The 23,635-nt window shown below is 51.3% G+C and overlaps 1 protein-coding gene across 5 annotated transcripts in view; it reads right to left on the reverse strand.

Annotated features, from left to right (window-relative positions):
• LOC135907185 (phospholipid-transporting ATPase ABCA3-like) overlaps nucleotides 1-23,635 on the reverse strand; it is a 279,026-nt gene that overhangs the window by 61,101 nt on the left and 194,290 nt on the right. For all 5 annotated transcript variants that reach the window (XM_065438859.1, XM_065438861.1, XM_065438860.1 and 2 more), the window contains one exon: nucleotides 5,229-5,351. In XM_065438859.1, coding sequence (XP_065294931.1) covers nucleotides 5,229-5,351 — 123 coding nt within the window. The remainder of the gene's footprint in view (nucleotides 1-5,228; nucleotides 5,352-23,635) is intronic.

Genomic DNA, 23,635 nt, shown 5'->3' on the forward strand with positions numbered 1-23,635 from the left:
ACCTTCAACTGCCCCGAGAGTGTAGGTTACGACAAAGGGGATTACATTACTACACTTTCACACGTAAAAGAGGAACCGTCTAGCTACTGATATCATCCGTGTCATGATAGCGCTGTGGAAAGGTCATTTATAGTTAGGACTCCCGCAGAGCAGCGTGAACGAGACGAGTGTCAATGGGAGCCGCAAGGTCAAAGTTCAGAAATTTGTCACGCTTAGCCTAGGCATGACCCAGTTCAACGCTAGGTCACACTCATCGATCGGATCACGTGGTTGACACGTTGACAGCGTGGATTGAAGCACAATTTTTTTCTTGACTGTGAGCCAACGTTTTTCTGTTTCTCGCAAACTCTTTTCAAGATCCCGGATGTTGCGCATACTGGCCTGCTTTTCTCGTAGAGGGGTTTGATCCTTTATGTATGCTGCAGGGATCAGCTTGCTCGAGAGATTGACCGGATTAGTCTTCTGGCGGTGATCAAGGCAATGGTAGTTTAGCCTAGGCTTGAACGCTGTTGTCTGCCCCAAGTGATTCCTCCTGCACAAAACTGGAAATACTCCTTTGTTTCTTTTAAGGGGCTCTGAAGTCCCAAGTACCATCAGGGAAAATTCAAGCCTGAACAAGCCGAAAGCGAGCGACATGCGTTCTTTGGAAATTTAATCTACATCTTCAAAGTGTCTTGATTCAGGCTCTAGAATGTGCTAGCTTGAAGAGACAGCATTGAGAGTCAAATTCAACAACAAGGGGCACTTCCATAGAGCGCAGCAGTTGAATTGAGTGTAGGGCACCAAGCGGCTGATGTGAACAACTGGACCGCATTTCTGGTTTCGATTTCGGGAGCACGAACTTTGGTCGCTCGCTAGTACATGTTACGCCAGCTGCGCTGTTCGGCGGGCGATTTGTTTTTGCTTCTGCTGCTCAACCTCGCGCAGTCTCAGTTTGTGATAGTTGTTTAAACTATCAAACTATCAAACTAAATTCAGTTGCGAGTGATCTTTACAAGTCCCCGAAGTGATAGAAGCTGCCCTCCGCACAACGCACAATCTGATAATGTAGATGCAAGACACCTTGTGAAATGAGGAAATTAAATTTCGCTCTATATAAATGCTCGTTCCAGGCTTTTTGTGCGTTCTATCGTTGTTGTGGCAGCAAGTGAGCAGCTGTAGTTCCTGAACGAAGCTCCGCCTTGTGGCATCACGAAAAAAGTGAATTACAAGCATGTGCTGTTTTGGTGTTTAGACCTGCCAGAGGAAACTGCGTATAGAGGTGAAACTTCGACTGGGCGACTTTACGCATAAAATTCGTTCGCTTTTACAAACATGGCATAGAAAAAGTCTGACGCATCCAGAACAATGCCATACATAAAATATGACGATGACATCCCGAGCGCTATTTCCCGTTATGTAAAACCACAAATACATGGTTGACTGCAGGTTTTCGACACAACTTGGCTTTAGCCGACGAGCTAGTATGCCACGCACACAGAGGTGGCCACAACACTGACTCCACACCAGACGCTCACAGAATGCCTTTTGCCGAAGGCAAATGCATGGGTGCAGAATGTGTGTTCAGTCGTTCGGAAAGCAGGATTTCCGAAGTGTAAGCTCCTTGTTTTGAGCTCCGCGCTGTTATTGTTTGCGCGCTTTGCCGGCAGGAGCAACATACTAAGGTGCTATAACTCCTGACAATCGCTGTACGAGTTTTCAATAAGCGTCAGTACCAAAAAAGAGGTAAATGCTGTACGGTAACATTCTGTACATGCTGTACTGCTGTATGTAGTACCAACAACCTTTAAGTGCAGACAGGTAGTCACTGCGACCGACTTGTTTTCCGCTAACTGCGTCACAGCGGCTAGCACGGGCAGCATGCCCAAAAAGCACACCAAAATCGCTAAATAAGGTACAATAATGTTGGGGGTCATTGCAAGCGTCACAAACATGTCCGAGCATGATTCAGTACACGCCCACCTAAATTCGCCCCAGCGCCCTGGCTTTTTGTCGCTGACTGTGAGAGATCAACCGATACGGCCAGTGTGCTGTAAGCCAAAATAGCTGAGAATGAAGTGCAAACTTCCAAACAAAATTTTTCTCTTTGAAGTAGTGGAGTGCCGTCTTGAAGTGCTGCATGGGCGCTAAATTCGCCGACAGCCCAAGCAACTAGGGTCCGTATTCTGAAGCGATCCACTTCGGCGATAGTATCGCTTCAGGGTCTATCGGCGAAATGTTGCCGGGGCGATAGTATCGCCGAAGTGGATCGTTTCAGAATACGGCGTTAGAGCTACATAAAAAATACAAACAGGACGCCGAACGCTCACACAGGCATCGGCTGTCGCTCGCTTTGGTGACGTGTTTGGCGCATGCATCTGGTGCATCTGGAGTGTCAATAGCTCGCCGCTAGGTAACGCAAGAAAAAATAAGTAATAATATAGAAATTACTTTAAGTGCAACACTTTCTCGATTTAGCGGGAGAGAATAAAAAAATAAAAGTGTGTGTTACCTTGTTGTGGAGTCCTGCCTGAGGAGCACGACGGCGGTCGTCAATGTGGGGCAGACCAAATCAGTACCATTCTCGCTAGGAAACAGAGGCACGCTACAAGGGGCGGTGATTTCCCCCTCCTATTTGACATTGCAATGCATGGACTCTCGAAGGGGCTGGCCACCGTACCAAACGTGGGACACGCGCTGTACGCCAACGACATTATGATCTGGTGTCCGAAAGGCTCGGAGGCGGCCGTGGAACAGGCGCTCCAGGAGGCCTTGGACGTGACCCAGTCTTTTCTGGAGGGCAAGGGTCTCCAACTCTGCCCAAACAAGTCAGAGCTCATGTTATACAGACCGGCAAGGAAGGGGGTTCGGGGGCTCGTGCCGCTTGAGCAGATTCCCATAGTTGTGTACACGCGGGACGGCCAGAAGATCGCCAGGGTTAATTCGATTAGAGTTCTAGGAAATTTGCTCGATGCCAGCGACTGTAACGCCAAAAGCATTGCGCATCTGACCGCCAAAACCGAGAATATACTCAGATAAATCATGAGAGTTTCCAATAAGAAGGGGGGCCTAGGCGAGGACAACCTACTTGAGGTGCATCACGCTTTTCTCATGAGTCACGTCAACTATGTGGTCTCGGCCCTGCAGTGGACTAAGATTGAAAGGGACAAGCTTGACACGTTGATGCGGAAAAGCGTCAAGAAGGTACTGGGTATTCCGGTCACGGCGAGCACGGACAGGTTAATGCAGCTCGGAGTTCATAACGCCACTCTCGAACTCATAGAGGCGCAACGAGAGGCGCAGATCACGAGGCTTTCGGGCTCCGGCGCCGGTAGGCGCCTCTTGGAGGCGGTGGGCTTGCAGCCGCGTTACAGTTGCAGCGAGGTGGTTCAACTGGACGAGAACTCCAGAGGGACCTACGTCGTCGGTCCCTTCCCTAGAAACGTTCACCCAAAGCATAATGCGGGACAGGCGAGCAGCTCGTGCTAGGGCGATATTGAAGAAAACGGTTGGCATGGAAGCCTTCGTGGACGCAGCTCAATATGGGCGCTCCGGTAAATTCACGGTCACAGCGGTCAGCGAAAAGGGCGAGCTCCTATCTGCGGCCTCGATAGGCGCAGTGACGGCCGACGTGGCAGAAGAGGTGGCGGTTGCGCTGACGATGCGGAATTCAAAAAGGCCGTATATGTACGCTGACTCACGCGCGGCCGTCAGGGCTTTCGCTTCGGGAATGGTTGCGAGACAGGTGGAGGTGATTCTGAAAGGCAAGTCCAGAACTAATTGTGACCCCGTGCATTATATTATATAGTTCCCCGCTCACATGGGCGACAACGTGCTGCCGGGCCGCCCGAACCCCTATGAGATTGCTCACCGCCGTGCGCGATAATTAACGCGCCGCGACGGCGGTGGGGCTACATTGGATCCGGAGGAGCTCGGCCACAGCAACCCCTTTACGTTTCATGAGATCTTCTCCCACTATAAAGAGGAACGCAGGCGCTTCCCGCCTCCACACCCAAATCTATGCAGATCTCAATCGATCACGCTTAGGATGCTTCAGACGAGGTCATATCCCTCGCGAGGTTTCTTAAACAGGGTTTACCCAGAAATTGACCCACAGTTCCCGGATTGTGGGGAGGAGATTAGCACTCTACCTCATATGCTCTGGCAGTGTCCTGCGTTACGGGATACGGTCCTCACCAGCGAACGGGACTGGGACGAGGTCATATCTAGTACGGAACTCAAGCTCCAGTCCATGGCCATCCAGAGGGCCCGTGAAAGAGCGTAGAGGCTTGGCCTCCCTATTCCGACATGGGAGCAGCCAGCGGCGAGCCGGGTGCCCCAACGGGTCTCCGCCGGCTAGTCCCTCAGGACCTCAAGAAAAGTTCACTGTCTGTCTGTCTGTCTGTCTGTCTGTCTGTCTGTCTGCCTGCCTGCCTGTCTGTCTGTCTGTCTGTCTGTCTGTCTGTCTGTCTGTCTGTCTGTCTGTCTGTCTGTCTGTCTGTCTGTCTGTCTGTCTGTCTGTCTGTCTGTCTGTCTGTCTGTCTGTCTGTCTGTCTGTCTGTCTGTCTGTCTGTCTGTCTGTCTGTCTGTCTGTCTGTCTGTCCGTCCGTCCGTCCGTCCGTCCGTCCGTCCGTCCGTCCGTCCGTCCGTCCGTCCGTCCGTCCGTCCGTCCGTCCGTCCGTCCGTCCGTCCGTCCGTCCGTCCGTCCGTCTGTCTGTCTGTCTGTCTGTCTGTCTGTCTGTCTGTCTGTCTGTCTGTCTGTCTGTCTGTCTGTATCTGTCTGTCTGTCTGTCTGTCTGTCTGTCTGTCTGTCTGTCTGTCTGTCTGTCACCTTAATTGCACATTCTTCTTTTTTTAGATGTCCGCGTCAGCTAACTGAAGATGTGAACGCTAGACCATGAAGTGTTCCTTAGTTCTAGTTTTGGCAGTGTGTCCGCTCTTGTTGAATTTTCTTCTATATAGCTGCTACGTGTTCATAAACTGGCTACAGTGTGATCGTACATTCCACTTCGATATGTGATGACAAGTAACAGGTGTTCGAGCAGTTATTTTCTGTTAGCGCTTAAAATTCCGTTGATGCTATTGAGAAGCCGTTGCAGAACGATAACCTTCAACCCCTTTCTGCGCTTAAACATGTGTTGACTCTCTTATAAGGTTAAACCTGTAAGTCATTTCCACGGAATTGTTGAGGCTACTTGTGCTCTCTCAATAAATACAAACAGCGACCTGAAAATGGGGTTGCTTCTTACCTGTGGAGAACACAAAGATAATCCACAGGACTGCAGACATTGTGGTCCCCGTGAATTCAGCCGCCAGGTAGCCAACGCAAATAAACAGTGGTCCAGAAGACGCAAAACCGAGGAGAAAGAGGCCTAAAAAAGAAGAAAATATATATACAACTTGATATAAAGGCGTAATCATGGCGCGAAAGTGATGCTGCCTGGGTTGAGTTTCCCTTCACGGGGCACGAATTAAGTAACTCTTACAAACCAAAGGTTATGTGCCCCAACTCTTGCATAACGTGCCCAGCTACACGTCCTAGTGTCAACTACAATATCGAGCACTCCCGTCTACTCACTCATCCACAACCCTGTATTCCTGTCTCTCAAGGCTACATTGTAAAACAATAAACACCATTAAAAGATAATAGTGTGTTGAATTATTAGACAGGGCGTGCCAACAAAATATGTCCCATCGCTCGTTGTGCTTGTAGATGCGCGCGTGCATGCGTGGGAGGTGTTGACACGCGTATGCATGTAAACTGTGTACGTTCGTGCACGACTGCATGTGAACAGATCTGTACAAGCCTATGTAGGCATGCGTATTTGTGTGTGCGTACTGTGTGTGGGCACATGCGAGCCAGCATTTGCTCGCTCACATGTACTCTAGGAGACAAAGTGCTGGTAGAGTTCATATGAACCCCTTCTAATAGCCAGCGCGCAGGAAGCAGTGGAGGGGAAACAGCACACAGACCGTACGCACGTTCGCACATGAAAAGACACCTCCTTTACTTTCACGGATGCTTATTCATATAACATCGGGATCGCGTAATAAGCCAGACGTGCCAACTGCAAGCAACACATAGCATCAATGTATCGGTGCGTGCTCTAATGACCACCTCTTGCACTCCTCCCCAACCAAACAAGTCAGGTATACAATAGTTCATGAGGCCTTCGCGGTCAGAATAGCCCAACTTGTTTTCTGATTCTCGTGCTTCGTCGCAGCATCGGTGTACTATCATCGGAATCGGAAATAGCCTAAGTGTGTGTGTTGTTGAAGCTTCACCCTGTCCAGCTTCACGTTGCACAGCTGCACTTTGACTGTGCGTACCAAGATACGGCTTACATGACTATGTGTGCTAAGTTACCAAGATACGTTGTCGCTCGAAGACTGCGCGGGAGAAGGCATGGAAAAGACGCCACCTTGCGGACGTCAGTCGAGGGAAAGGGAGGCAGCCATGACGAGGTTTGTGGGCTCCAGTGGGGCAGAAGGCACTGAAGAAAAGCAACCTTGCGGAATGTGGTCAAGGCTAAGGAAGAGAGGCTTGACGGGGCTTTTCGGCTCTAATACAGAAGGCATGCAAACAATTCCGGAAGAATGCATTCATTGCTACAAAGCAAACATTCGTCGCTTGGGTCTCAAGCTAACACTGTCTCGGTGAATAAAGCTTGTGTACCGAAGTGTTTATATATTTTCCTGGCGCATAAACGCTGCAAGTTCCACTAAAGTTCTAACGGCGACGCACAGCTGCCTCCCGTTTCTGGCCTGGAAGAAATAGAAATGCACACACAAGCTGCCTTTGAATCCTGTGGTAACTAGCACGGAGGTTGTTGATTAACCACTTTAACAGCACTAGCGCACATTTTTGCGCATAAAATGTGGAGCACGCTTAAGGATTGCCTGTAAGAGGGGAACGCCACAGCATTAAAACACCCTTAACTGCTTCTAATGCTTCCCGGCAACTGTAGCTTACGTAAGCTTAATGTTTGCGGAGATACGCTGGTGGTGAACGCTATGCACGGAGGCAAGCTTTCTGGCAGAAGCGCGTCCTCTTGCGTGGGTCGATCTAATGTAATTGTTTCGCAATTTTAATATTTCTCTCTGAGAAGAGATAACATAACAGATCTGCGCTCTCGGTGTTTTTTCCACTACATTTGTTTGTGGGCTCCCATTCTCGAAATTCCGAGGAATAACTTTTCAAAGAATGAAAAGCAAGCTATGAGGAACTTTGGTGGTAGAAGAGTGGTTGGGTATGCGTAGCTGGGAATTATGCTAGAAATTATTTTTGCCGAAGTGACACCCGACGCTGGGTGCCCGACGGGGGCTGCCGAATGCGGATGCCGGATTTTCTGCGAGACGGCGCCCTTATCACTACCGCGTTAGAAACACCGCCATGCGAACGCTAGTGGACGCAGTAGGAGAGAGCCGTGATAGGGTTTCTCGGCTCCAATATACGAGAAAGCATGAAAAAAAAAACGCCTCGTGGACGCTAGTTTAAGCAAAGGCTTGATGGGTTTTCTCGTCTCCTGTGCGGGAGAAGTCATGAAAAAAAATTGGAGGACGCTTAAGCTTCGCCTTCAAGAGTGGGACGCGACAGCGTTCCCGTCGACCCGCCAAGGGGTATAAGACAATGCGCTACGGCACAGCAATCACTTACGATGCGCCCCGCATCGGACTTAGCGCCCACCTATCACGCGGTGAACGTCGAGCAACGCAGCGTTCGGCGCGACAACGAAACGTGCGCCTGAGCGAACGAAACGAACCAAAGATCTCGGTGTCTCGGAGGGAAAACGATCTACGCCAGCCAAACGTCGTGATCGGCACGGGCAGAGAGATAGATAGTAATCTAAACCGGAAGCACGGCGAAGCGTCGTCAGGGGAGAGGGAGTCCCGCGACGCGCCTGCCAGCGGTCCCAATGCGCGCGCGGCGCGCCTCCTGTCGGGGCAGCGCCGTACATTGAGAGGAGGGGGTCTTCTGTGTTTGCCGCAAGATGGCTCTGCGTGTGCGGAAAGCGCAAAAGAAATGCAGCGGAAACGCACTTCGCAACTCGTGTAATTGTGACTTCTGTACGTTACATGTTCATAATTACCGATATACACCGCAGTATAACTTTCCACGGCTGGTTTCGAAGGCAACACCGCATTCACTAGAGGCGCGTTTGCACCGCTTGGAAGCATCGAACTCGTGGCTGAGTGGTAGCGTCTCTGTCTCACACTCCGGAGACCCGGGTTCGATTCCCACCGGGCCAATCTTGGAAGTTGCTTTTTATTTATGAAGAGCCTGCCGTGATTTATCGCTCACGGTCAACGCCGCCGACGCCGACACCCGACGCCGACGACACCGGCTTTTCTGCGACACGAGCTCCTTAACGCTATCGCGTTAAAACTGTCATGCAGACGGGAGTCGAGGCAAAAGAAGAGAGCCTAGCTTGATGGAGTTTCTTGGCTGCGGTGTGCGAGAAGGCGTGGAAAATACATTGCCATACGAACGCCAGTCGAGATAAAAGAGGAGAGCCATGACGGCATTTCACGGCTCCGGTGTAGGAGAAGGCACGAAAAAAATTGGAGGACGCTTAAGCTTCGCCTTTAAGAGTGGAACGCGAGAGCGTTCCCGTCGACCCGCCAAGGGGTGTAAGACAATGGGCTACAGGGCAGCCATCCCTTACGAGGCGCCGCGCATCGGACGCGGTGAGCGTCGAGCCATATGGTCGGGCGTTCGGCGCAGCAACGAAACGTGCGCCTGAGCAAGCGGAACGAACCAAAGAACTCGGTATCTCGGAGGGGGAAATAATGCACGCCAGCCAAACGTCGTGATCAGCACGGGCAGAGAGATATACAGATAGCTATCTAAAGAAAGGAAGGGCGCTTGATTCTGCAGAGGGTGCAAGGCGAAGAGTTGTCAGGGGTGAGAGAGTCCACGACCCGCCTCGCACAGCTCCAAATGGCTCCAATGCGCGCGTGGCGCGCCATCTGTCGGGGCAGCGCCGTACATGGAGCAGAGGGGGTCTTCTGTGTTTGCCGCAAGATGGCTCTGCGTGTGCGGAAAGCGCAGAAGGAATGCAACGGAAACGCACTTCGCTACTCGTGTAATTGCGACTTCTGTAAGTTACATGTTCATAATTACCGATATACACCGCAGTATAACCTTCCACGGCTCGTTTCGAAGGCAACACTGCATTCACTAGAGGCGCGTTTGTACCGCTTGGAAGCATCAAACTCGTGGCTGAGTGGTAGCGTCTCCGTCTCACACTCTGGAGACCCTGGTTCGATTCCCACCCAGCCCATCTTGGAAGTTGCTTTTTATTTATGAAGTGCCTGCCGTTATTTATCGCTCACGGTCAACGCCGCAGACGCCGACACCCGACGCCGACGACACCGGCTTTTCTGCGACACGAGCTCCTTAACGCTATCGCGTTAAAAAACACCGTCATAGGAATGGTAGCGAAGGGAAAGGGGCAGGGCCTTCATTGTGTATCCCGGCTCCGCTGTGGGCGAAAACATGGAGGAAAATTAAGTCACTTCAGCATAACCAAAGAGGGCGAAGGCGGAAGCCTGCACGCTAAAGAGACATTAATTAAATTATTTAGCATTCTCAGTCGAATGCGCTGTTAATTCTTATCACTTACTTTTTACGGCCGAAGGTCTAGGCTCAAGTGCCTTTATTGAAGTTACCTTAATTGCCTGTAACTCTGCCCCAATTCACATGAAAGGTTGTGGGTTTGACTGCCGCCAAAGATCGAGGATGCGACCCCCATCAAAGGTTGCCTGTTCGTGTGCCCTATTTGACTCCGTATTAATTACTGTGCCCTAATTAACTTCGCATCAACGCCAAAGGTCGTGGGTTCCACTCCCAGATAAGCTTGACGGAAGAACACCGCATTGCAAACACTAGTCTAGGCAAAGGGAGAGAGGTATGATCGGGTTTCTTGCCTCCAGTTTGGGAGAAAGCTTGGAGAAAACATGGCCATGCGAACGCTAGTCGAAGCAGTGGGAGAGGGCCATGACGGTGTTTCTCGACTCTGACGTGGGAGAAAGCATGGTAAATATTGTTACGATTGATGTTTTTTTACAGGGTGAAACAAGGTCCGAGATGGAAGCTACAGGCTAGGCCCAGCCGGTGCAGAGTAGCCCGAAATCACGCGCGCACACTCTCCTTCTTCTTTCTCTGCCTCAGTCGCGCAGTGCTGCGACATGACCCCGGGGCAGACGAAGCTCGCTGAGCGAGTTAAAGGGACCTGTGGTTGTACTGCTTGAGTGTGGTCACGTGAACAACTTGCGTCGCACGTGAACGTCGATTACTTCCCGTCACTTTGGCGCCGACATTGTTCACATCACTCAAGAGGCTGAGTATAGCGAATGGTCCGGTGTAAGTGGCGAGAAACTTGCGGTACAATCCCTTTTTGCGAACAGGTGTCGACAACCAAACATAATCACCGGGAGTAAAGCTGACGGGGATATGCCACGCATCATAGCGAATCTTGCTGTTGCCTTGTGAGGACAACGTCCTAAGATGCGCCAGTCGACGTGCTTCCTCAGCACGACACAGAGTTTGGGTGACGGAAGGATCTTCTTGGCACGATAAAGGTAGAATAGTGTCCAGAAAGCTCTGGGGAGCGCTCGCGTAGAGCAAAAAGAACGGCGCATATCCAGTAACTTCGTGCTTGGCACTATTTTACGCGTACGTTACAAAAGGTAAGACAGCATCCCAATTCTTGTGGTCAGCAGCGACATACATTGATAACATGTTGGTAAGGGTTCGATTCGTCCGCTCCGTGAGGCCACTGGTTTGCGGGTGGTAGGAAGTGGAATGCCGATATGGAGAACTACAAAGCCGTAAAGGTTCTTCAACGACGTCGGCGGTGAATTGCCGTCCACGGTCATTGATGACAGCACGGGGAGCGCCGTGACGGAGTATGACGTGATGCAACAAAAATGAAGAGACATCTGCTGCACTGGCGGATGGAAGTGCCACCATTTCCGTGTAGCGAGTAAGATAATCTGCGCATACTATAATCCAGCTGTGGCCAGCTGACGTCTTTGGGAGCGGGTCAAGCAAGTCGATGCTGACTTTTTCAAATGGTAGTGCCGGTGGCCTAACTGGTTGTAGATAGCCTCCTGGGGCCGTCGCCATTTGCTCGGGGTGCTGGCAAACATTACAGCTGGCGACATACTGTTTCGTTGTTTTCCAGAGCTTGGGCCAGAAAAATCTCTGTCTAAGTCGGTGTAGTGCGCGTGCAAAGCCAAGGTTCCTGGACGTGATATCGCCATGCATGGAACGAAGGACAGCCGGGCGCATATTTTCGGGCACAACTAGAAGCAATGGGGGACCATCCGCCGAGTAATTTATTTGTACAGCAAACCATTACGAAAAGTAAACGGTGTTGTTCCTGCTGGCTCACGTGTAGCTGCCTGTAGGGATTTCAAGGTAGGGTCGCAACGTTGCTCGCTCTCAAAGGTACGCAGGTCTGGAAAGTCGGAAGAGATGGAAACTGGGTAGTCATCGAAGTCATCATCCTTAGCTTTAGTGTGAGGCAAAGGGAGACGGAATGGGCAATCAGCATCCGTGTGACAGCGCCTGCTCTTGTAGTTAACGGAAAAGCTGTACTCTTGAAGGCGCAAAGCCCAACGGGCCAACCGACCAGATGGGTCACGCAGCCCAACCAGCCCGCAGAGTTAATGATGGTCAGTCGCTATCGTGAATGCGCGGCCGTGTAGGTACGGACGGAACATCTGAATGGTGAATACGACTGCTAGGCACTCGAGTTCAGTAACGGTGTAGTTTGTCTCCGCTTTTGTAAGTGTCCGACTAGCGTAGGCAATTACATGCTCACGGCCATCGCAGAGTTGAACGAGCACAGCGCCAACACCCACACCGCTGGCGTCAGTGTGCAGCTCAGTTGACGCCTCCGGATCAAAATGCTGCAGAACCGGTCCAGAAGTTAACAACAATTTCAGCTGTTGAAACGCCGACTCGCAGTCAGCAGTCCACAAGTTGGGGTGTCTTTGTGAACGAGATACGTGAGGGGAGAGATAAGCTGTGCGAAATTCTTGATAAAACACCGGAAATATGAGCAAAGGCCCAAAAAGCTTCGCAGATCTTTCACCGTTTGTGGCTGTTGGAAGTCGCGAACCGCTGCTATTTTTTCAGGGTCTGGTCGTATGCCATTTTTGTCGAGCAGAAAGCCTAGTACGAGGGCTTGACGCTCACCGAAATGAGATTTCTTCGAGTTTAAAATAAGGCCAGCTTGCTGGATACAGTCAAGAACGATCGACAGGCGCTGATTGCGCTCGTGAAGTGTCCGGCCGTAGATAATGACGTCGTCTAAATAGCACATGCAAATTTCCCATTTGAATCCGCGGAGCACGGCATGCATAAATCGCTCGAATGTCACTGGAGCGTTGCATAAGGCAATGGGCAGAACGTTTAACTAAAAGAGACCGTCAGGTGTCACGAAGGCTGTCTTCTCCTTGTCTGAGGGGTTCATGAGGATTTGCCAATATGCTGACCGTAAATCAACAGAAGAGAAATACGACGCGGAGTGGAGGCAGTCGACGGCATCATCTATTCGAGGTAGGGGGTACACGTCTTTTTTTGTGACAGTGTTTAGGTGGCGATAGTCCACACAGAATCTCCACGAGTTGTCTTTTTTCTTCACTAGGATCACAGGAGCAGCCCAAGGGCTACATGATTCCTGGATCACTCCTTTCTGTAACATTTCTTCGACCTGCTCGGCGATGACTTTTCTCTCTGAAGGTGAAACGCGGTAGGGCTTCTGACGAATTGGCGTTGCTTGCCGTGTATGGACGCGGTGTTGCATACGAGACGCCGGTGGTGTATGGGACGCTCGTGGGCCTTGAGCAAAATCCAACATTGTGGCGTAGTGAGCGAGCACAGCTTCCAGCAGACACTGATCACTAGAAGACAGCGACTTGTTAATCATGCGCTTAAAGTCAGGAGAATTATAGTGGTTAGAATTGGGGTTGAATTTCTTTTCGGCAGTTGACATTTCGACCGTTCCGACGCTGACAATGGCTTGTTCATGAAAACGTGCCAGTTTAAGTCCTAGCGGCAATGTTATGGATTGGGTTGAAACGTTCACTGTCCACAAACGAGTACAACCATCAGTGGTGACAACGAGGGAGCGAGGGACTATCGCATTTTTCTTGAGCGCATTGTTATAGTAGGGCTCGGCTAAACCACAACAAGAACCTGCACGAAAGAGAGAAATATTCACAGCTACAAACATTGCAGTCGGAGGGGGCAAACACACATCTTGTGACACGGAAAGAACGTCGGTGGCATCACTGGTGCTATCTGTCATTGAAGTTTGTGCATCGCGGCGAAGAGAAATCGCGTCACTTCCACAATCCAAAGTTGCCCCCCACTCACGCAAGAAATGAATTCCTAAAAAAATGTCTTCCGTTGCACGCTCAAGCACAGTAGATTCGCTTCGAAATGTCTGGACCCCTATCGTAACTGAAACAGAACAGACCCCAAGTGGGCGTAACATATCCCCACCAACTCCACGAAAGGTAGCGTTGCAATCCCAAAAAACTTTTTCTCGAAGACGATTTTTGAAGGACAGACTCATAACAGAAACTGCCGCCCCGGTGTCAACCAAAGCAAAATCACTTACATTGTCAACTAAAACGCACACTTTGTTTTTAAACAATTTTACACAATTGGGTCTTGATGAAGATGAACATATTGCGGCTTCACCCCCGCCGGTCATACCAGCTAGTTTCCAAGCGGCGGCGGTGACAACGAGCGACGACGAGGTGATGAAGAGCGTCGTTATCGTGTCGGTTGTGGTGTCAGGCTGTGATCGGAAACGGGGGAGTCACTGCGGTTCGCGTGTCCCTGTTGCAGCCGCTGGAAGGAACTGGGATACGGCCAGGGCTCGCCAGCGGGCACGCGGGGTGCGTAGGAATTAAACTGTGGAGCACGCTGCTGGCGGCGGTGGCAATACCTAGCAATGTGTCCAGGCACACCGCAGCTGTAGCAAATGCGGGAGTCGCGGCTTGTCGTGGGTGACACCGGTGACATGGGTGTTATGGGTGGAAACGTACTCTCAGGCTGGTTGTAGGAGGGAAGAGCACGCGGAACAAATTGTTGTGGTGCATCTTGTCGGCGTCCGAGACTTGTCGGTTGCGGTGGCAAGTTGCTGCTCTCCGTACGATCAGCATAGGTCCTGCGAGGTTCTCGGTATCTCTGAGGTGCCCAGATGGCCGGTAGCACACGAGAGCAATGGTCAAATGCACACTGATGGCACACACGAGCGCCGTCAACAATTTTAACGCGTTCAAGCTCTTCTTTAACCACTTGCCGAATCACCGAGGAGATGTCGTCGTGGGTTGCGACTGACACACTTGCAATAGTAGTAACGTTGGCCAAGCATCCAAACTTTGGCCCAATCCTTCTCATTTTCAGCGCTTCAAACGCCCGGCAGTGTTTCCTCAGATCAGACGGAGTACTAAGATCTTCCTTCGTTATAAGAAAATTATAAACATCTTCAGCGATTCCTTTAAGCAGGTGCCCTACTTTGTCTTCGTCTGTCATGGTAGCGCTGACGATTCCGCATAATTTGAGAACAGCCTCTATGTACGTTGTACACGTTTCGCCAGGTAATTGAGCTCGTCGGGAAAGCGTCTGCTCAGCCTTCTTTTTCTTAGAGACCGGGTCCCCGAAGCACTTGAATTCTTCTGCGAAATTGTCCCAGCTTGTCAGAACGCTCTCTTGGTTTTTAAACCAGAGGAGCGTGGTTCCAGCGAGAAAAAAAAAAACAACGTTATCGAGCTGCTTCGCAGTGCTCCAGTGGTTGTGGCGACTCTGTTGTAGTGCTTAAGCCAGTCGTCGACGTCTTCGTTCACCTTCCCCGAATAGGTGGGTGGCTCTCGCAGCGATGTCTACTAGCCAGCCTGACCTGCGTGATTGCTGTCTGGTCCGCCACAGGTGGGGTCGTCATTGCCTTCTCCGGAATCGGCCATGTCCGCTGCTTGTGGTCGTAAACCAGCCAAGCGCCTACTCCGTCGGACAGTTGGTAGAGCTGGGTCGTCCAGGATCGTCCAAGATTTACCCCGCACGTCCACCAAAGATGTTACGAATGATGTTTATTTACAAGCTGAAACGTGGTCTGAGAGAGAAGCTACAGGTCAGGCCCAACCCGCGCAGAGTACCCCGAGATCATGCGTGCACACTCTACTTTTTATTTCACTGCGTCAGTCGCGCAGTGCTGCGACAATATTGCTACGGCACAATATGTGCGATCACGAAAGGCCAGCGGTGTGAAGACGACGACGACGGTTAGAAGCTTGCGCGGGCTGTCGCCTCTTGGTCAAGCGCAGCGTATTTTTCTTGTAAATATATTTGTACATAGCTTTTCGTCTGCGTCTTCCTACGTAACATATCTGGTGGAGGTGGCCGTTACCTGTACCTCGTCACGGAGCTTCGCAGTGGACGGTACGTCGAGCCTTCCTTCATGGCTCCCGGTGACGACAACCCGACTCCGCCGGCTCCGACACCTGCTGCCACTACGCCGACCTACATCACTCTCCCCGCTCCCCGTGATCCTGGCGTATTCTCGGGCCACGATGGGGAAGACGTCGATGACTGGATCAGCCTGTATGAACACGTCAGCCGCAATAACCGGTGGGACCCTACTATTATGCTCGCCAAGTTAGTCTTTTACCTCGGTGGCACACCTCGAGTTTGGTATCGCACGCACGAAGATGAGCTCACCAGTTGGGATTCACTTAAGACACAGCTTCGAGACTTGTTCGGCAACCCCTACGGTCAACAACTTGCCGCGCAGAAGGCGCTTTCCGGCCGTGTTCAGACGTCAACAGAGCCCTATGTCACGTACATTCAGGACGTCTTGGCTCTGTGCCGCAAAGTTGACACCCACATGACTGAGTCAGACAAGGTTTCCCACATCCTCAAAGGCATTGCCGATGACGCCTTCAACTTGCTCGTTTGCAACAACGTAGCCACGGTGGATGCTGTTATAAAAGAGTGCCGCCGCCTGGAACTCGCCAAAAGCCGACGTATTGACCAGCAGTTTGCCCGTCTGCCCAACACCCCAGCGACATCTTCCTGTGCCGACGCTCCTCGTCCCAACAACGCTGCCGATGTTACCAGGATCGTCCGGCGTGAGATCGAGGCCGCCTATCCGACTGCCTTCGACTCCAGTCCCACCAACACATCTGCAGTCACGGTCTCACTGATTCAGGCAGTTGTCCGCCAGGAGTTTGAAAACATGGGTCTTCACACCATCTGCTCGGCCCATCGCCCTGATACCCGCCCGGCTTCTTCGATTTCGCCCCGTCCCGCGTCTTCTTACCCACCACGTTTCCGCAACCCATCTGAATGGCGCACTGCTGACGACAAGCCTATTTGTTTCCACTGCCATCGAATCGGGCACATTTCTCGGTACTGTCGTAGTCGCTGGAGTTCCCCGATCCGTTCTACTTATACTGCCTACTCTCGCCCCTCAGGTGGCCCTTCTCGTCCCTATGCCGCACGCTCCGATAATGCCGCCACTGATTCTCCTGCAACGAACCGCCCCTATTCTCGTTCGCCTTCGCCCCAACGACGACAATCTCGCTCTCCCCAGCCCCGTCGCTCCTACTCGCCGACTCCCTTCGGACGCCGCTCCCAGCCGGAAAACTAGACGATGCAGCGCCTCGAGGTGACGCTGCATTGCTCCCTACGCCGCCAAATCCTCTACTGACTTTGCCCACTCATCTGAACCTTCTTGACGTGCAAGTCGACGGTGTTTCTGTGTCTGCTCTCATACACACTGGAGCGCATTGGTCCGTAATGAGCGCTGACCTTCGTAACCGGCTCAAGAAAATTATCACGCCCGCCACGACGCCTGTTGTCCGTGTCGCCGATGGCGGATCAGCCCCCGTAATTGGTATGTGTACTGCCCGCGTCTCCTTCGCCGATCGCTCAACAATCGTGCTATTCACAGTCATCGCCCACTGTCCCCACGACATCATCCTCGGCTTAGCCTTCCTCTCCGCACATTCTGCTCTCATCGACTGTTCCGCCAGTACTCTCCGCCTTGACCTGCCTGTTCTGGATCCTGCTGAACCCCACCCCAGTCGCCTCAGTTCCGCCGACTTCGTCCGCTTGCCACCTTCGGCACTGACCTACGTTGACCTAGTGTCATCCCCTCCAGTTCCCGACGGTCACTACATCGCGGCTCCTATGCAAGACGTCCTCCTTACACACGGGATCACAGTACCCCATACAGTTTTATCTATTACGGCGAATTGCGTCTGCCTGCCAGTGGTCAACTTTGGCTTGACGACACAAGTGCTGCCACGTGGGATGTCTTTGGCCCAGCTTTGTTCAATCGAGGATCACTCAGTAGCATCCATTGCAGTCGACGACACTTCATCCGATACTCCTCTACCATCGCAGTCGACAAATTGTCCCATCGCTGACTTACGGAAAATGATTGCCCCCGACTTGCCCTCCGAGCACGCTCGTGAACTCTACCGCGTTCTGTTTTCCTACCACGATATTTTTGACTTTAACGATCGTCCTTTGGCCCAAACTACAGCTGTCAAACATCGCATTAATACCGGCGATGCCCCACCTATTCATCGCCGCCCGTATCGAGTGTCCCCAGCTGAGCGTCAAGTTATTCACGCAGAAGTTCGCAAAATGCTTGCCAAGAACATTATTGAACCGTCATGTAGTCCTTGGGCGTCACCGGTTGTGCTGGTAAAAAAGAAGGATGGCTCATGGCGCTTTTGCGTGGATTATCGGCACCTTAACAGGGTTACCAAAAAGGACGTATATCCCCTACCTCGGATTGACGACGCCCTTGACTGCCTCCACGGTGCTCGCTATTTCTCCTCTATTGACCTTCGCTCCGGCTATTGGCAGATTGCCGTGGACGATCTCGACCGCGAGAAGACTGCCTTTGTAACACCTGACGGTCTTTATCAATTCAAGGTGATGCCGTTCGGCCTATGTAACGCTCCTGCCACTTTTGAACGCATGATGGACTCCCTTCTTCACGGTTTCAAATGGTCCACGTGCTTGTGCTACTTGGACGACGTTATCGTATTCTCCCCAACGTTCGCTACGCACATCGAGCGCCTGTCAGCAGTCCTGGACGTTTTTCGGCGAGCCGGTCTGCAACTCAACGCATCGAAGTGCCAATTCGGCCGTCGCCAGATTACCGTCCTTGGACATCTCGTTGACGCGAACGGCGTGCAACCGGACCCAGGCAAGATCCATGCTGTTGCGCACTTCCCTGTTCCGAAGTGTGTCAAGGATGTGCGCAGCTTCATCGGCCTTTGTTCGTACTTCCGCCGTTTCGTGAGAAATTTCGCCGCCATAGCACGACCACTAACCGACCTTTTGAAAAAAGACGCTCCTTTCCAGTGGGGCGATAACGAGGCCTCTGCATTCTCGCATCTAATCGACATTCTCACATCGCCTCCCGTTCTGGCCCATTTCGATCCTTCTGCGCCTACCGAAGTCCGTACTGATGCCAGCGGTCACGGAATTGGAGCAGTACTGGCACAACGCCAGCGTGGCCACGACCGTGTTATCGCTTACGCCAGCAGGCTCCTCTCACCCGCGGAGGGCAACTATTCCATCACTGAGCGTGAGTGTCTGGCCCTAGTTTGGGCGGTTGCGAAATTCCGCCCATACTTATATGGCCGATCCTTTTCCGTTGTCACAGACCATCACGCGCTTTGTTGGTTATGCTCATTGAAAGACCCTTCAGGAAGACTTGGTCGCTGGGCCTTACGCCTCCAAGAATATTCGTTCTCTGTCACCTACAAATCTGGCCGACTACACAAGGACGCTGACTGCCTGTCTCACTACCCGGTAGACGAGCCTGACGACGCCGACAATAGTACCGCCGACGGCATTTTCTCTGTGTCTGCCTTCGCTAACATCGCCGATGAGCAGTACCGAGACCTATCGCTGCGAGTACTCATCGAGCGTCTGCGCTCTACACCTACCGACGCATCCGTTCGCCGATATGTCCTCCAGGGCGGCATTCTGTACCGAAGGAGCTTCCTCCCTGATGGCCCTGATCTTCTTCTTGTAGTGCCACAACATCTACGACAGACTGTGCTCTTTGAGATGCATGACGCACCCACTGCAGGACATCTTGGGGTAACCCGCACGTACGACCGCGTCCGCCGCCGCTTCTATTGTCCTCGTCTCGCTCGCTCCGTTCGACGCTTTGTTGCTGCCTGTGATCCCTGCCAGCGTCGGAAGACACCTCAGGTGCTACCTGCCGGTCATCTCCGGCCGATCACCGTCCCTGTGGAACCGTTCTTTCGTGTTGGATTAGACCTGCTCGGTCCCGTTCCCACGTCATCCTCTGGGAACAAATGGGTAGCCATCGCGACTGATTACGCCACCCGATACGCTATCACTCGGGCTCTCCCTACCAGCTGCGCCACTGACGTCGCGGACTTTCTCTTGCGTGACATTATCTTGCTTCATGGCGCCCCGCGACAGCTGCTCACTGACCGTGGTCGAAACTTCCTCTCGAAAGTTATCGCCGACATTGTGCGTTGCTGTTCCATTCAACACAAACTGACTACTTCATACCATCCTCAAACCAATGGCCTGACAGAGCGGTTAAACCGTACTCTTACCGATATGCTGGCCAAGTACGTTTCCAAGGACCACCACGACTGGGACATTGCCCTTCCTTACGTAACATTTGCGTACAATTCTTCCCGGCACGACACCGCCGGATTTTCTCCCTTTTATCTACTGTACGGTCGCGAACCTACCTTGCCCCTAGATACGGCACTTCCTCCTGCTGCGGTCTCAACAAGCGAGTATGCGCGCCACGCCATCGCCCTCGCCGACCATGCACGCCAGCTTGCCCGTGCTCGACTTACGGCCTCACAGACCACTCAGCAGTGTCAGTACAACGCCCACCATCGTGACGTACAGTTTTCACCTGGTGCACTCGTGCTCCTGTGGTCGCCCTCTCGTCACGTCGGACTTTCAGCGAAGCTTCTTTCGCGATACACAGGGCCCTACCGCGTGCTGCGCCAGGTGACGCCTGTGACTTACGAAATTGCTCCTGTGGGCTCAACCTCGTCCTCTCCTGTGGCATCTAGTGATGTCGTACACGTCAGTAGGCTCAAGGCCTACTACACTGCTTCCGAGTCCGATCTTTAGTCGCTCCGGGACGGCGCTTTTGCAGCCGGGGGTAGTGCTACGGCACAATATGTGCGATCACGAAAGGCCAGCGGTGTGAAGACGACGACGACGGTTAGAAGCTTGCGCGGGCTGTCGCCTCTTGGTCAAGCGCAGCGTATTTTCCTTGTAAATATATTTGTACATAGCTTTTCGTCTGCGTCTTCCTACGTAACAATATTATGCAGATCGCACGTGCTTCGGTAGTCGACCTAGGCAAAGATTTCTATGCTGGCTGCTTCGGTCGACGATAATTAGCGGTGATGTTGATGGTGAAAGCTTACTTTCTTTAACGCTTTGGCTAACAGCAGAGCAGTGAGTTAATGTTAAACGTTACCTTACGAGCACTACTGCTGTTTGTCTTTGTAGTGCACAGAACACACAGGAAGAGGTGTTTGCTGGAGGTCTTCTTGCGCGCCATTTTTTCATAACCTCTTGTCATTGTTTCACATGGCACGTCGCATCATTGTAGAAGGATTAACGTTGAATTGGATTTTGAAGCTGTACATGCCAAAACCACAATCGTATTATAAGACACGCCGTAGTGCCGGACTCCGGATTAATTTTGACCTCGTCATGTGCTTTACCTTGTCCTAAAATCTAAGTGCACGCTTAGTTTTCTATTTCCCCCGGTAAGAATGCTGATGGCGCTGTCGGAATAAAATCGGCAACTTATAGCAAAGCTATCGCCGCAAAGTTACCGCGGCGGGCACCGAAGTGTTGATTTGATGGTCGATTACTTCCGTTGTGTCGCCCGGACCCTGCGGTGCACTTTAATTATTGCCAGGCTGCTTCAGCACACCGTGCGTAATATGTCCGCTTGAGATATTTGGATGGTGTTCATTTTTCAGAAATAGCAGGAGCGCGCTGTACCGTACCTTGAGCCTCGGCTTATCCAGTTTCCGCGCAACCGCTGCCGTATAGTTGTAGGGTCTCCTTGCCTTCTCACGTCAACTTCCTCCATCTCCCCCAACTTGTATGAGAACTGTTTCTTCTCCTCCCTCCTATCTACAGATCAATCTACATCCCCTCTAGACTCGCACATTAGTAGCAGTGGAAGTTCCGCTGTTAATGCACTGCTTTTGAGGGGGACAAAGGTAATTACAGCTGTCAAGAGGTCAATGTGGCGACCCGCAGGGAGCTACAGAAGGCAATGAGCACATTTGATGCGGTGGAGTTCAAATGAGTTTCTCGTGTCGCCTTTCCTCTCTGACTCAGTCTTGTTATGCATATACACGCTTTCAACCCCCCCCCCCCCTGCTCTGACGCCGTATGTCAGACAGCAGCAACCATAGAAGAAGTGGAAAAATCGTAGGAAGGGGCAAAGAAAGCTTCGCTTTAAAACACCACCATCAGGATGCTTATCGAGGCAAATAGAGAGAGATTTGACATGTTTTTCGGCTCCACTGTAGAAGTCATGGGGAAGACACTAGGTTGCGATTGCTAGTCGATGAAAAGAGAGAGAGCTTTGACATGGTATCTCAGTTCTACTATGGGAGAAGGCACCGAAAAAAGTAACACCTTGTGCACGCTAGTTCCGGTAAAGGGAGAGAGCCTTGATGGGTTTTCTCGGCTCTGGTGTGGGAGAAGGCATAAAAGAAACACTGCCATGTGGGCGCCAGTCGAGGCATAAGGTGAGAGCCTTGACGGCGTTTTGCGCCTCCAGGGTCGAGAAGACATGTAAATAACACCGCCATTCACACGCCAGCCAACGCAAAGGGAGAGGGCCATGATGGGGTTTCTCGGCTCCAGTGTGAGAGAAGGCATGGAAAAAACAGCGACTCGCAGACGCTAGTCAAGGCAAAGGGAGAGAGCCTTGACGGGGTATCTGGAGTCTAGTGTCGGAGAAGGCATAGAAAGAAACAGCGCCTTGAGAATGCTAGTCAAAGCAAACGGAGAGAGCCTTGGCGGAGTTTCTCGCCTCCAGTGTGGGAGAGGGATTGTCTCGGCTGGCAGTAACGACCACCTCTTGGCGACGTGGTAACTGGGCAGCGATTTATTCGACCCTCCAGTACTGAACTGTTCTGAAAAAGTTTTATGTATAAAACGGTCCTTAGAGGGTGTTTCACAACACCTAGTCACCGAAATTTGCAATGGCGAATGGTGAAAGTGTTTTAAAATGTAATCAGAACAATAGTAAATGTTTACTGCGTTTTATGGCACATACGCCGAGTCATATGTGGTGCTTAAATGTGCCGATGCCGAATCACGCCAAAGGGATCATACATCTGACAAGGAGAGTATGCATGATGTATAGAGTAGGAATGGCGTTTACTCGGTGTCACAGGCGACAACGACGACACTTCATATGGTGGAGTGCTGGTACGCAGAGAAAGTTTATCCTTAAAGTGATAAAACCAGAAACGCTTCCTCATTTTACACTGGTAAAGCATGCTCTCAAAACTCTACTTTCTTCAGGGGCTGATCGTTACGCGAAATATTCATCATCAGCCTATTTTTATTTCCAGTGCAGAACGAACGCACCTCAAGGTGATCTCCAATGGTCCTTGCCTTGCGGTAGCAATTTTCAACTTGCGCCTGGAAGTTTCCCAATATCATCACCCCACCTGACTTGCTGCCGTCCGCGACTGCACTTCCCTTTTATTGGTACCCATTCCGTAACTCTAATAGTCACTGGTCATCTACCCTAAGCCTTACTTGCCCTACCTAGCTCCATTTTCTTGTCTTCATATCAACTAAAATATCGGCTAACAATGTCAGCTTTCTGATCCACACCGCCCTTTTCCCGTCTCCCTATGTCACGCCTATAATTTTTCGTTCCGTCACTCTTCGCACGGTCCTTTCTTTGTACTCGAGTGTTGTAACATCCAAGATTCTTGCGCAAACTTCAACCTCTTGCCCATATGTTAGTATGGGTAGAATGCAGCACTTTTCTTTTCAATGCCAGTGCTAAGCTTCCAGTCAGGATTTGGTAAAGCCATACGTATACACTTCAACGCACTTTTGTTGTTCTATAAGTGTCGTTTCCATGATCAGGGTTAGATATAGTCCTGCACTGACTCAAGAGGCTGCGTGGCGAACATGAATTATGGTTCCTTTACCAGCCTACTAGACGTCACCGCTGTCTTCTCCATAATAATCTTATACCTAAATCTTACACATTCTCGCTTAAAGGTTTTAATCATTTGTTGCAATTCATGCCAAGTATTGCATAACCGGGCAATATCATCTGCAAACTGGTGGTTGTCGTGATATTCATCGGTGATCCTCATTATTAAGTCTTTCCACTCGCCAGTCTAATAGCTTGGCTACTTTTTCTAAGCATGTTACGATGAATAGCATTCGAGAGATTGCGTCCCCTTGCCTGACCCCTTCTTGCTAAGTAGTTTACTACTTTTCTTGCTTAGAACCAAGGTAGCAGTGGTATTGTTGTAGATATTTCTCAAATATTCATGTATTCCTCCTGTACTACTTGATTACGCAGCGCCTCCATGAGTG

The sequence above is a fragment of the Dermacentor albipictus genome, chromosome 9 (genome assembly GCF_038994185.2).
Source record: "Dermacentor albipictus isolate Rhodes 1998 colony chromosome 9, USDA_Dalb.pri_finalv2, whole genome shotgun sequence".
NCBI classification, from domain to species: domain Eukaryota; kingdom Metazoa; phylum Arthropoda; class Arachnida; order Ixodida; family Ixodidae; genus Dermacentor; species Dermacentor albipictus.